General features: G+C 27.2%; 1 protein-coding gene across 1 annotated transcript in view; it reads left to right on the top strand.

The window, feature by feature from the left end:
* LOC129962856 (cGMP-dependent protein kinase 1-like) overlaps positions 1-15,366 on the top strand; it is a 214,579-nt gene that overhangs the window by 89,048 nt on the left and 110,165 nt on the right. Inside the window, exons 4-5 of the mRNA XM_056076856.1 lie at positions 7,172-7,285; positions 8,519-8,624. Coding sequence (XP_055932831.1) covers positions 7,172-7,285; positions 8,519-8,624 — 220 coding nt within the window. The remainder of the gene's footprint in view (positions 1-7,171; positions 7,286-8,518; positions 8,625-15,366) is intronic.

The raw sequence follows: 15,366 nt of genomic DNA, 5'->3' as shown, positions 1-15,366 counted from the left end.
TTTTCTTAATGTTTTATGCATTTAAAATTAAACATTGTTAATGAATCCATGTTTCAGATTCATTCTGAAGTACTTCTGAATTAAAATAACACAGAATAAAGGAAATTAAAAATGTATAATCTGCCTAGCGTTACCCCAACTGGCGTAGAAAAATTCACGCATTTGCGTTACCTAACTGACGAAGAAAATTCACGCATGCGCATTGTTCTGATTGTTGTCATGACAACCACTATCAACGGATGATTTAAATTATTTTTAGGTTAGTTGCATGCTTTTGTAAATAAATTGTATTTGTTAGTTATATATTTTTTGTATATGCTTATAGTTTTAAGTACATCGTTTTTTAAGTAGTTTTTTTAACCTATTTTCAATGATTTAAATTATTTTATTGTAGTTGTGTACTTTTGTAATTAAATTGTATTTATGTTAGTTATATATTTTTTGTATATGCTTATAGTTTTAAGTACATCGTTTTTTAAGTAGTTTTTTAAACCTGTTTTCGACCGATTATTTTAAACGATTCATTTTATTTTCTTAGTGTTTGATGCATTTAAAATGAAACATTGTTCATTAATCGATCTGTTCATGATGAATCCGAGAAAATTTTGTCGACAAATTCTTGAGATATTACATAAATTAAGAAAGATATTCTTTAGTGCCCATAAAGTTTAAACGCTGAGTGACTCTATTATCAGTAATCATATTATTAAAAAAAATGCTTTGTTTCAGTAAAAAATATTATTATATTAATTGCAGATTAATCATTTACACTTTAATTTAAAGCATAAATTCTACTAGGGGTAACAGAAAATTAGAGAGATACATATCATGTTATGACTGAAGGCTTTTATAATATTATGAGTGAATGATATGACTATCAAAATGTGAAGTTTTAAAATATTTTGCTGAAGAATCTATTAAGGTTGGAATTGCATAAAATATTTAATTATTAAAATTTTAACGAACATTAAGATTGGCGAACCGGCTGGTCGCCAAAGACGGCTAGTACATAAATAAATCAGTTAATCCACGCATTAAAATAAAGACAAAGATTCTCGTAACGTCAAAAACAGAAGGTGGGATTTGCACTTCCGATAATGACACAGGCCAGATGGGTAGGGGATAATTTTAACTCTTCCCAAAAGGAAAATTCAGTTTTCTGAAGGTACAGATGTTTCTAGCTCCCTTCAAATATGTGGGAAATACACAAATGTTCACGAGGAGTATTTTAACAGAAATCAAAGAATAAAATAAATCGGATTTTTCAAAAGTCAATAAATATTTTTATACATTCTTTTTCGTACATAATAAAAAGATATTAAAAAACTCTACTAGAAATTGACACGATAATTCGTATTTTTAATATACCTGAGTTCGATAATATTTTTGGAAAAGCATCATCTTAAATTTAAAATCACTCAAATAATCTATACGAGATCTTCAAATGAGTGAAAAATGAAATATTTATAAAAAATAATTATTTATTAAAATATAAAGCAATTATGAATTTTTCATTCGTAACTTAAAATTTTGTAACAATTTTTTTTTATTTTGATCAGCTTCTTTTCATTCATAGGCTGCATCTTTTAACTGTCAAATAAGTTTAAATAAATAATAGTAAATAAGTTATGTAGTTACGTAAATAATATAAGAAATAAATTATGCATTATATAAACAATATAAGAAATAAATTATGTATTATATAAACAAATTATGCTGTGTAAAGAAAATTGTAGATGCATATTTAATTTTTGTATATATTTATTAAACTGAAGTTTGTCTGCCCGTGTACAGGTAACTTGATGGTTGAGAAATGCTAAAATTTCGATTTATGAAATATGACATATAGTGTTATTTCTTATCTGTTGAAATTTATTAAATTTTAGAAAACATCCATATACAAATTAATTATCTGTTGATCTGTCTGTCTGGGGATACGTGAATATGATAACTGAAAAAATGCAACAAGACATAGCACTTTCAGGGCATAAATAATTTATTTTTTTTTTGCAAAAATGATAATTTAAGGAATGAAATCTGAATAGGAAGCTATATGAAAAAAAAAAAAATTAGATTTAGGGCTGCCTTTTTTTTATTTGTACATATTTATTAAACGAAAGTTTGTCTGTCCGTGTACCGGTAACGTGATGATTCAGAAATGCTAAAAGTTCGATTTATGAAATATGACATATAGTGTTATTTCTTATCTGTTAAATTTTATTAAATTTTAGAAAACATCCATAAACAAATTAATTATTTGTTGATCTGTCTGTCTGGGGATACGTGAATATGATAACTGAAAAAATGCAACAAGACATAGCACTTTCAGGGCATAAATAATTTTTTTTTTTTTTTTTTTTTTTTTGTAAAAATGATAATTTAAGGAATGAAATCTGAATAGGAAGCTCTATGAAAAAAATTAGATCTAGGGCTGCCATGTTTTTTTTTATTTAAATTATAATATTATTTTTTCATATAAATCATCAAGAGACTACAGCAAGTTAGACGATTAGATCTTAAAAAATGTAATTTTGTGTAATGTAATGTAATAAAACCACCTTTACTGAAAGGATTTAAGAAATGAAGTTGTTAAGTGTTCTTAGCATACAAATTTTTAGAAACGCATCAAAATTTGCTATTAATTATCTAAAGAGAAAAAAAGGTAGAAAATGAAATAAACAAAAATAAATTTTCGTCATTAATTTACGAAGATAAATACAAAAATGCAACGTATTATGAAAGCTTTCAAACTTATAAAGAGAGCAAATTGCTATTTTAAAATTAAAATTATCTTTCAATAAAATCCATGGTCATTGTTTTCATTTAATTAAAAGGTTGATGTCTCATGTGTATGTTTGCAAAAAATATTAAAATAAATAGCATAAAAATACAACTCTGTTTCAGTTCCGATTTCTAGCAAAGTTGTTTAATTAATTAGAAATTTCCATTGAATTATTCCCTTGACAAAAATATATAATACAATGTATTGCATTGTTTCCAGACTCTCATTTAATTACGGAGATGAACAAAACACATTTTTTTTGGTGACTCGACGATAAATAATGATACTTCTGCCCCTTGTGAGCTTTTAGTTACGACTTTGGAAGAAATATTAGGGGAAAGTTAAACATCTTTCTCGGTCTGCTTTATTTCACAATTAATTTATGGTGCAAGCAAATATCAATAAATATAAATCTATAGGGAAACTGATGCGAGATTTATTACTTCACATAAGACAAGCGGTGCAGTCTTCTATTTTTTTTTTAAGATACTACAGATGCGGCATAATTAGAATGAAGGAATGGACGTCTTTTATCATTTTAACTTCGAGAGCAACTATCTGTTATTTGTGATGTTTAATATATGATGCCAACAATAAGCTATATTTTTTCCTTTAGCAGAATAATATTTGTTGTTCGGAAGCTATTTGAAAATTACCTCATGTGACAAATATAATGCAAAAAATGTCTTTAACACACTACAAAGTTCTAGACCATAGGGTCTAGAGCTAGAAAATTGGTTTGTAATTAGTTTTGGTAACAGATGCTTATTTAGAAAGTTTCTTCAAGGTTTTAATTATATTTTTAATGTAAAAGGAATCGATATCTTAACATTTATCCTCAATGACGTCGGATAAATATTATTGAGTAAAAAAATCCAATTTTTAAGTCTCTTTAATATTAAGATTTAGATTTTCGGTGATTTTAATTTTATTACTATACAATTAATTTCCTAATTAACCCAATTTTATAAAATTCTTGTTAAGTTCAATTTTAAATGACATTTTCAGTTACTGGAGTTGTATTTGTGGTGAAAACTTATAAACCAGTTAGCAGCTACGCTACCCGAGCAATTGCTTTTGTATTGTGGTCATGTTACTGGGTCTATTAAGGTCCCAGGTTCTATCCGCGCGCATCACAATCTGCTACATACTCATACGTGTTGCATCAATATGAAAGCATCTTTTAAATGCGTGTTGTCACTACTATAGATTGCTCGTTTCAGGATCGCGAAACTAGCACTTTCTGAAGATTTTACTTCCGTAAAGGGTGGTAAGCAGAAAGATAAGCTGTAGTTACGCCTCCTCATTCCGAGATAATCTGTTCGCCCTATAACTAAGTGTAAACATCTCCTCCTTTTACCTTTTCTTTACAAAATAAACGTTCCTGACGCCTGCGCAAAAACTCGGAGGGGATTTCCGAGGTAGTTTAGTGGAATTAATAATATAAAGCCATTCGAAACAGTCCTAAAGCATTACTTCGTTAAGATGCTTCTGTATCCTTTCAGCATTATCATGATACTACATCATTATTTTAATAAATCTCTTCGTTTAAATTTTGTATAAAATAGAAATAAGCAATTTTAGAATCATATCGCTTAATACGTTGAAATGCATACGAAGAGGGTAATTCGAAACCTCCAAGAAATAAAATGTTATCATTATATCAAAATCGTTGATCCGTACTAAATTTTCGATTCAATCATTTAATCCTCTGGCTACGTCATTCTTTAGAATCAGTATTTATATCAGGTGATGTTTGTAAATAAGTTCAATTATTTTTCAAAGAAAATGAACTGATGTTATACTTTACACGATAATAATATAATATAATAAAAATTTGTAATCGTAAAAATAATCACTCTAAATTGTGTAAAACGCGGGATGTAACAAAAAATAGACTGATTGCCAACCCGCGGAAATCGCGTGATACGCAGCTGGAGGGGTAATGCAAACGCTGTTTAGCCTTCTATGCATTTTATAACCGCCAAGGAATGGAACTATAGATTTTGATCGCCTTTTATATTTTTGAATTTTTTTCAGATTGAAAACGTCATAACTAGCATTTAGATTAAACACTGTCGTTCTAGTGGACCTAGATGGCGCTACTGAAAAAACAAGGTTTGGGTTTGGTTTGGTTATATTAACGTCCCATTTGAAGCAACACTAGGGCTATTTTGGGACGGACCTCGTAATTTTGAACCGCGGTCAGATGACGAGGACGACACCTGAGCTGGCATCCCCTAACCACACCAGCGGGAGGACGTTTAGTCATGACGGATTTAACGTGCAACAGACCCCCTTACACGACGTTTCTTCGGTGGAATCGGGTCACGAACCTGAAACCCTCCGGTTCCGAAGCCGAGACCTTACCACCAGGCCACCGCGGCCCACTGAAAAAACAAGAGACGTACTCTTGACTTCTTAAAATCAGTGGGCTGGTCTAGACAAGAGCCATTAGAAACAACAACAAACAGAATAAACACCATCTTTTGGTACGCATATGAATACGGTAACTCAAAGCCATATTGATATTTGATGAATGGAATATGATATGTTGTATTTGCGAAAGGTAGAATATCTTTAATATATTTTTTTTAATGAACTGTGATAAGATCTTCCTAGATGAAGGAGAGAACACCCATTTCACATCTCATGCAAGAATCCAATTTTTTTGGGGACGTAACTTATCAAATAAAATTTTTCAAAAGGGGACATATAATAATCAATACAAAAAGTATTTACTGATTTGACTTATGTATAATGTACCAATTTTAAAACAGTTTCGAAAGAAGTTCTATTACATAAAACGTCCGCTTTTACGTGGCTAAATCCTAAATCATTAGATATATAATTTCAGTTTAAAAAATACTTTTAGGATAGAAAGAATTACATTTTATGTCGCTAGGATCAATAAATGTATTTTTGAAAAAATTACGAATTCTAACTTCATATAAATTTGCCCAATGATGTTTAGAAAAAAATTATTGATGCCTTAATACATACGATAAAAAAAACTGATTATTTTATGGTTAAAACCGACTGAGTGTTGCTGTTTAACTTTAATTAGAGTCATATGCAAATTTATTTTAACAAACAGTGTGAAAAAGAACACAGCAAAGCATAATGTAAATTGGTAAACGATTTCTTAATATCTCTCACGAGAACGCAAATTTAACTGTAAAATTCGTCTAAAATAGTGGTTTCCAACGTTTAATAACTCGATCAGTTTTAGTCGCAGAAGAATTATTTTTTTTGAAATGTTATAATGGCAAAAATATTTTATTAAATTTAATTGACAAGATTAGGGGATTGTATAAAATGTTGGATTTCGTATCTTTTTGAGAAATATATTTATTGACGTGTAAATTTATTATTGAAAAGTAATTTCTTTTCTGTCATTTTAAGCATTTTTAGAATTTGAACTATATGACGACCCAGACATTTATTGTTGGGTCATTATAAGAGCGATTATACTGAGTATTCTACACAAAAAAATTCTCTTTATTACAGTGCCATAACTCATCAAATTGAGGTCAAAGAATAGGCAAAATAAAACGTATTTAAGATATTCATTCAGTATATAATATATTTTCAAAACAATTTCGTAATAAATATGTACTTTAGTTTTCTTAATCATTACTAAAAATCTTTAAATTATTTTCTACTTACGAATTTTCACCAAAATGTTTTTTAATTAAAATTGATATTATTAATAATTAAAAACATCAAATAACCCAATTTTAAAGGAGTAAATTATTTTACATTTTAATAAAACATTCATATCAATGCGAAATCGCAACAATGTAATATTTATCGTTGAAATAATTAAAAAAATTTATAAAGTAATAAATAGGAAATTATTCATAAATGGAAAGAAATTTATTAGAAGCATTTTTTTGTTTCTTTAGTAACGTTAAATGGTTTGATTAAAATCAAATATAAAAAAAATCGAAGTTAAATTATTTTCCCAGGCATTCGTAACTTTGATTTTTGAGATAATATATATTTAGATATTGTGAAAATATTAATTTACACTTTTCACATATCACTTTTAAATTTAATCACACGACATTCTATTTTTTGATTAAATATAACCAGTTAAAAATATTAGGAAATAATAATCATAAAAGATTAAATTGAAGGCAAAAGTATGATAATTTAAATCTTTAACATCTATTAATGCTGTTAGCAATAGATTAATTTAATCATAGAAATTATTTTTTTCTTCAAATATTTCATTTGAACATATGGATTCTAAAGAATAATAATTTAATTGAAAATAATAATAACTTGAAAATTTTAAAACTGTTTTGCTTGCATTATTGTTTAGTATTTTATAAATATGCTTTGAATATATTATTCATTTTGAAAATTCTCTATTCATTACAGAAGGTAATCTGCGTGTGCTGAAGAACAGTAAAGTGATTGGTGCTGTGGGTCCAGGAAAGGCTTTTGGAGAATTGGCTATACTCTATAACTGTACAAGGACAGCAACAGTAGAAGGTAGTGAATTCATAAATTCCTGCGAGTTCTACAATACTGTTATGAGCAACAACATATATTATTTGGCATGCCATTTATTGCCTTTTCTGTCTTTAATCATATAAGAAAAAAAAAGTAAATTTAGTTATTTTTTGACATTATATCTCTTAAAAAATGTTCAATGACTTGTCATAGAAACATACGATTCAACATAGTTGATTATAAAATTTCTGTTGGAGCTTCTGAAACAGCGTCAGTAATTCAGATATTCAAGTTCAGTTTAATTATACTATTTTCTCGTATTAAAGCAACAGTAGGGTTATTTTGGAACAAACCTCGTAATTTTTTAACTGCATTCAGAGGACGAGCCCGGCATGTCAGCTGGCATTTCTATCTGGAAATTTTCTCATTACACCAGTGGGAAGACATATTGATTTAACGTACACCAGACCCTCTTAAACGGTAGTTCTTCGGTGGAATCAGGTCTCGAATCTGAAAACCTCTTGTTTAGAAGCCGAGAATTTAACAATAAGACAGGATATATGAATTTAATATGCACCATATTCACTTAAACAGCTGTTCTTCGGTAGAATCGGGTCTCGAATCAGAAAACCTCCGGTTCCGAAACGGAAAATTTAACATCAGATATTTAAGATATTATAATAAAATTCAGTGTTAATGCGGTTTTTATGCAATGTAAGTAGTCACATTAAATGTCTTATCACCCTAGAAATATTCTAATTCTATGACGATACCATACAGCCTGCATAAGACTAAATATTTAGCTATAAGCATATTTTTGAGCAATTGCAATTAATCCAGTTTTTGAAAAATATACCAAAATTCACCACTTATATATATATATATATGCATTCTGAATTATTCTGTGTGGAGTATCTCTAAAATGTAAATACAATGAGTTGCTGGAGTATATATTACAAAGTGGCTCCCTACATCAAAATTAGGACACAATTTCGGGACAACAGATGAGGTAATTTGAAATTTTATTCATCTGTCTGAATCGAATGTTTACAGCAAAGACCTACTTCTTTCAAATTTGTTTAATTAGTCAATCGTGACAACTGCAATTAAAAAAAGAACATTTTCATTTCTTAGAGAGGAGCAATTATCTGCTGCGAAAATGTTCGTAATAAAATAAATTTTTGATTATAATTCAAGAAATTTTATGTTTTGAATTAATATATATTAAAAATATTTGAAAAGCAAGATAAAAGTACTTATACCCTTTTACAGCACTGGAAGATGCAAAGATTTGGGTCATGGACCGCAAAGCTTTCCACGCCATCATGATGAAAACAGGTTTACAAAGACAAGAAGCCAATATCAAATTTTTAAGAAGGTAAGGATCGAGTTCTCTAATTTATTCATGTATGTTTAATTAATTAAATTATGGCGAACGTTTCTAGAATATCTACTTTCTGTCATTCGTAAACTATATAACAAAAATTTTCGAAACTGAATCAAATTTATACGGATTCATTTTTGATATGAATATCTATTTTTGACGAAAGCAGAAAAGCTTTGTATTGGTATGATATTGAAACAAGTGAACTTAATACAGAGTCTTGTTTAATTTTGATTTTCTGGTCTTTCTTTTTATAAAATTATTAGACTTTTATGAAGGAAAATTTAATAGATTATTAAAATTCACAATGACGGCTCGCTTGCATGGAAACGAATTAGACTGTAGAAAATATTTCTTTAGAGTATGAAGCTTAAGATTTTAGAGAAAGAGCAACTTAAGTTTAAGTAGATTAAAATTAATTTTGAAAATCGGCATATGCAGTAGATTAACTTTGAAGATCGATATGGAAATTGTAGCATTTCAAACATATTAAATTATCGGTATATGATATAAAATTATACGAGTTGATATTAAAACATAAATAATACACAATATGAAAGTGAAAAAAGAAACAAAAAGGTACTATCCTCTTCAAATAAATAAATAAAATAATTAAATGATAATGCGTTTTGAATCAGAAGAAGGAAGAAAAAAAATTAATTGGTCGAGTGCTAAACCGGAGCTGCGAAATTTTGATTTAATGTCCATGCTACATTCAAAAGTGAAAATGTAAGTTTTCATCTTTCTGTTGTTTGATACCTTTCTGCTGTGATTAAATTTTGGAACTTTCGATAGCTATTTCTTAAAGAAAAAAAGATTTTAATTGCTTTTCTATGTTCGAATTCTTTTATGCTTGAAAAAGATTGAATATGACAATCGCCTTTTTACACATTTTTCTGATGTTTGATAGAGATTTTATACAGGTAGGTGTTTTCTAAGAAAATAGTGAAAACACAGGTAGGTGTTTTCTAAGGCTTCAAATGATCTCAGAACTTAATTATCTACTCATCGTCTGATTTTAATTAAATTTTGATTCCAAATGAAAGGTGCAATCTATTAGGGATTTTGTGAAACAAAAATTCATTCCAAGGTTCCATAATACTTATAAAAATTAATTATAAAGTGCATTAGTAACGAAAACGCATAAATCATAAAAGAAATTTTTTTAAATAAATATTCTTTTATTTTTATGATAAAAAGTGAATGAAATATTTTTGCTAAAAATATGAAATTAAAGAAAACTGAAAATGCATGAAATATTAAAAGTAATAATATAAGCTACAAAAAGAAGGAATAAAATTTATGAGGTCGAAAAACCATAAACATTCATTAAAACTTAAAAATTTATTTTAATTGTGATTGAAACTGCTTATTTACTTAGACTGCATTTATGTGTACCTCACAAGTTCAGATTTTTATTTTTATATCAGTACTTTCGATGAAAATATTTCCTACTTTTGAATATAAAAAATAAAGTATATTTTAAAGCTTTTATTACTATTATTATATGCGATTATTTACACCAATTTATCACGTTTTAAAAGGAAGAAAATAAAAAAAACAATACAGTTAAAATTCTTAGAACATAGATAACTTCTACTTTTTTAATTTTACTTAATTTTTCTTGGAAGATTTCAGACTGAAAAAACTCTGTTCTGATTGGGTTTAATGAGTTCTTGATATGGGGCTTTACTAATCGTTCCATGTGACATCTAATTTCTTTAATTACTTTGATATTTCCTACCTCCCTTTTGTCGAAAACATTCCAATTTATTCAGCAAGTGATGAAATTACACTTCTTTTCTTAATGACTGACATCTCAGAATTCAATTCTTATAAGAATAAATCTTGTTAGAAAAGAGACTTATTGTCAAAATATAGACAGCATTTCTTGAATACTTTCTAACAGACTTTTTTGACAGTCTTATTAGACTTTTTTGAGAAAAGATTACGAATATATTGCTGAAGAAGGATAAAAAAAAACCCGAAGAAGATTAAAGTGTGAGATGTTCAAAAGACGATAAAAGATAAATGAATAAAAATTTGTCAATCAAATCCTAAAAAAGAATCTCTTTTTAATAAAAGTTTTTTTAAATGCTAACAAATCCGTGTTATTAATGAGTATGAGGCAATTCAATAAACGTCGCAACGCATTTTTAAAGATTTATAACATATACTCCTACTTTTTTTCATAAATAATATAAAAATTAGCAGATTATTTGATTTCAGAAAAACTACTTTCATTATATGCTAGTAGCCTCGGGCGACCAGTTAGTTCACTGGAAATATTAGTAATATTTAATTTCTGAATATAACTTCCTGCCTTTGGTTCCATCAATTATTCTGATATTAAACCCGGGCTACTTAAGTGCTGTTTATTTAGTGCGTGAATAGTTAGAGATATTTAAATAGCATCATAGTGGTATTAGAAGCATAAATATCTGGTTTATCTATCTTCTAAATATCGTTGTATTGTAACTGCACATTTTTATTTGTCTTATCAAATGCATAGAAATTACACGGGATCCTTCTTTTTTAGCCTTCGATATTGGATTCATTTCAAGAATATTGAAAATCACGCAATGAAATACTTGACGAAACAATGGAAACGGTTCGAATTTCACGGCAATTATATAATCTACTGTTCAAAATTACCAACAAAAAATATATTTAAGAAATTGCCAACATTTAGGAAAAATTCCCATAACTATTTAATTGATATTATTAAAAAGGCAATCTTTTAAATTTTAAAATTTTGCAAAATTCAATGTTGTGCAATAGTATTTTCAGAAGTTATCGTGAAAAAATGCCTAAATTCAGATTACATTTTAATTAATTAAAATTTCAATCAACATTTCAAAAATAGCTCCGAAGTGCACATTCTCACTCGCCAAGATCTTTTTGTGTCAAATGTGGTTCAATCAATGTGGTATTTATTCTTAGAACAGATCAGCTTAATGAAATTTGTATGAAAACGATATCCTATATTGAAGCCATATGCACCTTTCAGCTTTTCCCTTTTTTTTCTCGAAGTTTTTTTCTCTCCAATACAAATATATGCTCGTATATAAATCTAACCTTCCTACTTATTTTACTATATCCTAATATATATAACCAGAAAATATTTTAATTGTCAAACAATTTGATCTTAGTGCTTCTAAGGAATCTCCTTGTAAAGGGTGTTCCAAAATTATCGCAAGATTTCAATGTGCCACCATTCGTACAATAAAGTATTAGCAACCCTATTAAAAACCATTTGACAATTAGTGTTAGTAAAAAAGGGGCATTACACGATAGAAGAAAATAGAAAATGAAACTAGCGAGTAATAGGAGACGAAAATGATATGATAAAGTAAATAAAGTATTTTTCAATTTCTAGAAAAAAAATATCTAACTCATTTACAGCTTACTTTTTCATAAAAGTATGTTACTAATATTTCTATGAAATAACTTTAGTGTTATTATTCAAAGCGTTATAAGCTTAATATTAAAATTCAAATGTACATTAAATTGTTACCAAACTTAGCAAATAGAATATAACCAATATGTTAGGAAAATATTATGATACATCGATATCCATAATTAAAATTTATCATGCTTTTGGTTTGGTTTTTGTGACAGCACAACGCAATTGGATAAGGTTCCTGAGTTTCATATGTCTTTTCCAGCAAGCTGCTAAAGTCTCCTTCTTGTTTGTGGAGAAATATCTAGTTTTTTAAGATATTCAAAAAGAATTACACTATAAGAACAATACAATAAACAAATAAATGCCCACACTTCAAGGAATAGAAAAAGAAAGGATATTAACACAAATCCTTTATCACAGCAAAATTCAATTACACTCCTCATAAAAAGTTTAACTAAATGGTTACACAAACAACACAATAAAATATTTATAAAATCATATTATTTATACTAAAACTATGTTAAAAAGTACCTTAAAAAATCCATAGCGAATATCACACGCAAAAAGGCATATCTGTAACGCAACGATCTCTCGAGAAAAAAATGGCAAAATAAGTTAAATCTTTTGAAAGCAAACTGCAAAAATTGATACAAGCATTAAATAACAATACAAAATACCAAGAAAATTCACAATATTAAAAGTGTAATAAGAAAAGTTCTTGAAAAGTTAAAGAAGAAAATATCAACCCAAATTCAAATTTCAGATTCTGGATCATATTCCAGAAAAAAAATTCAGATTTCATCCCTAAGCGTAAGTCAGGAAATTTAAACTCCAAGCATGATATTATTTGATCTGTGTTTATGTAAATATAAATATTATATTTGTTTTCAGTGTTTTAATATTACCTTTAGAGTTCAGTTCTGCAAAAATCCTCTTTTATCAAGTTTTAAAACAAAACAACAACAATTTTTATTCCTAGGTAATAAATACTAATTTTATCATTATTTAGAAAAGTAAGCCATTTTTAATTCTCCATCTTATTAATTTTAATTTTTCAAACGATTTATAAATATTGTTTTATTTTAACGGGAATTCATTGGCTATATTCTTTTGTTAACATATTAAAAATAATTTATTTAATTGATAATTAAAATGCGAAAACAAATATATTAGATATTAAAATTTCAATTTCATAATTTAGAAAGTTATTATAACTTCTCTTTTCCCCATCTATTTCCTAAAATGTCTGAGTACCAACCACCAACGTTAATCATACAGAATATCAGTCATGAAAGGATGACAAATACTTACAAAATAAATGCCTCATTGTGGTTATATACGGATTGTATCGAAGATTAACATTGTTTATACATACTGTTTAATAATAAACTTATTTTGTTCTCTACTTTTATTTTTTATGGTTTATTGGAACTTCCTAAAATATTGAACTCGTATTTAAACCTTTATCTTAAACAAATTGCTAAAATAGAAGTGAGGCGATTAAATATGTCAATATAGTTACTGAGAATTAGAAATAAAATATCTGATGAAAATGAGTAATTATTGGAAACTAAGCATTTTCAACATCATCATTTAAAGTTCATTAGTTGAAGTCTGAAATCGATTAGAAATATGAAATATATAATAAAGAATTTAAGATAAAATAAAATATAGTAATTTTTATAATATATAAATAAATTTTTTTTTAAATGTTGAACGAAAATTATTATTTAAATCCATCCCTTTTTTATATCGATCATTTCTTTTTAAAAACCGTGCAACTATACATAACATATTTCATCTTTTTTAGCGAAAAAATATTAGTTCTTACTTAACAGCAACTTCTTACTTAAACAGCAAGTCAGGTGTGCCTGTTACTTTATTCAGTACCTACGACAGATCCCTTTTGTGTCAGCCTTTCTTATTTGAGGAGTAAAATGCTTTAGCTTTCTTTTCTTTATTTTTTGAAAGGAGAAAAACATATTACGTGCTTTTATCTGTAGACACACTTTTATCTAGTATATCGCTACAAGCTTTGTCATGGGGCTTACCGTTAGGCTTCATTTCCTACGTGTAAACTTTGTTTTATGAGATTCATAAAAAAAAAAAAATTAAAAGAATTTCTGACCATACTTTTTTGGAGCCTTTAATGGATTGGATAAAACTGTGACAAAGTTTATACTTCACACAGTTTTTAACAAATTTTAGACTAGGCTTACGTTACTAGGAATAATTTTTGCTTCGTAATATTGGTCTAAGTTAAGAAAAGTGCATGAATTCTATATTTAATAGAATATCTGATAATAAATTTTGTTTTTTTTAAATTTAAATAATGGTTAATAAAATAACAATTCATCTTTTAAAATTACTAGAAATTTTGGAATATTTTGCATTATTATTTGTTAACCAGATTAAAACATGTGGACAGCAAACTTGTTTTGTTTAAATGGGATTCTGATTGTTAGTAAATAATCAGAATCCCCTGACGTTTGACGTGACGGTGTTAGATATGAATATCAAATTGTTTTTTTAAAGCATGAATGCTGACATTTCAAAAGGAAGATAATAAATGTGATAATGTGCGAATAAAATATCATTTTTTTTAATAAAAAGGAATTCTTCCTAATCAAAGATGAAACATGTGAGTTTTTTTAGATATTTTATTATGTATAAATTTTCGTACTACCTATAAAACAATTTTAGTTATTTTTTACGAGACATCAATTATATGATTATTCGCGCAGATACACTTAGCTTAATTCATTTTACTGTTCCAACAGAAAAAAATTGATAAAAATGCTTAATTCAACAAGGGTTTATCAAATTTAATTATATTAGTAATTTCTCGTTTTATAATTTTATAGCACTTTTAATTAGTTTTTTGATGAATTTAATAAATTTAATTTAATCATTTTAAAAACGGAAAATGAGAAATCTAGTCAAACGATGCTATTCAAATTTAAATTTGGTAAAAATAATTTTCATTGTGCCATAATTCTAATTTGTTTTCTTGTCAAGTTGACGAAAAAATAAAATCTCACCACGTGGGTGCACAAAGAAAATATTTCGATTTCAATACGTAAAAAAATAATTTAAAATAATTAAATGATTGAAAAAATAATTAATTGAAAGAAAAATATTTAGACAATTCTTGCTTTCATTTTTAGAAGTTTTTTTTTCTCGAAAAATTTGAAAAGCATAATAAAATTTGCATGTAGGCTTTTTAGTTTTAGTTTTTATAATTTTTTGGAAATGAGAAAAAAATTATACACAACACTACAAAATACAAATACATTTTTCTGGTTTAAGATTGAAAATTCGGGCTTCGAT

The sequence above is a fragment of the Argiope bruennichi genome, chromosome 3 (assembly GCF_947563725.1).
Source record: "Argiope bruennichi chromosome 3, qqArgBrue1.1, whole genome shotgun sequence".
Lineage (NCBI taxonomy): Eukaryota > Metazoa > Arthropoda > Arachnida > Araneae > Araneidae > Argiope > Argiope bruennichi.
Note: the sequence above shows the minus strand (reverse complement) of the source record. Positions and strands in the feature narration are given on the sequence as shown.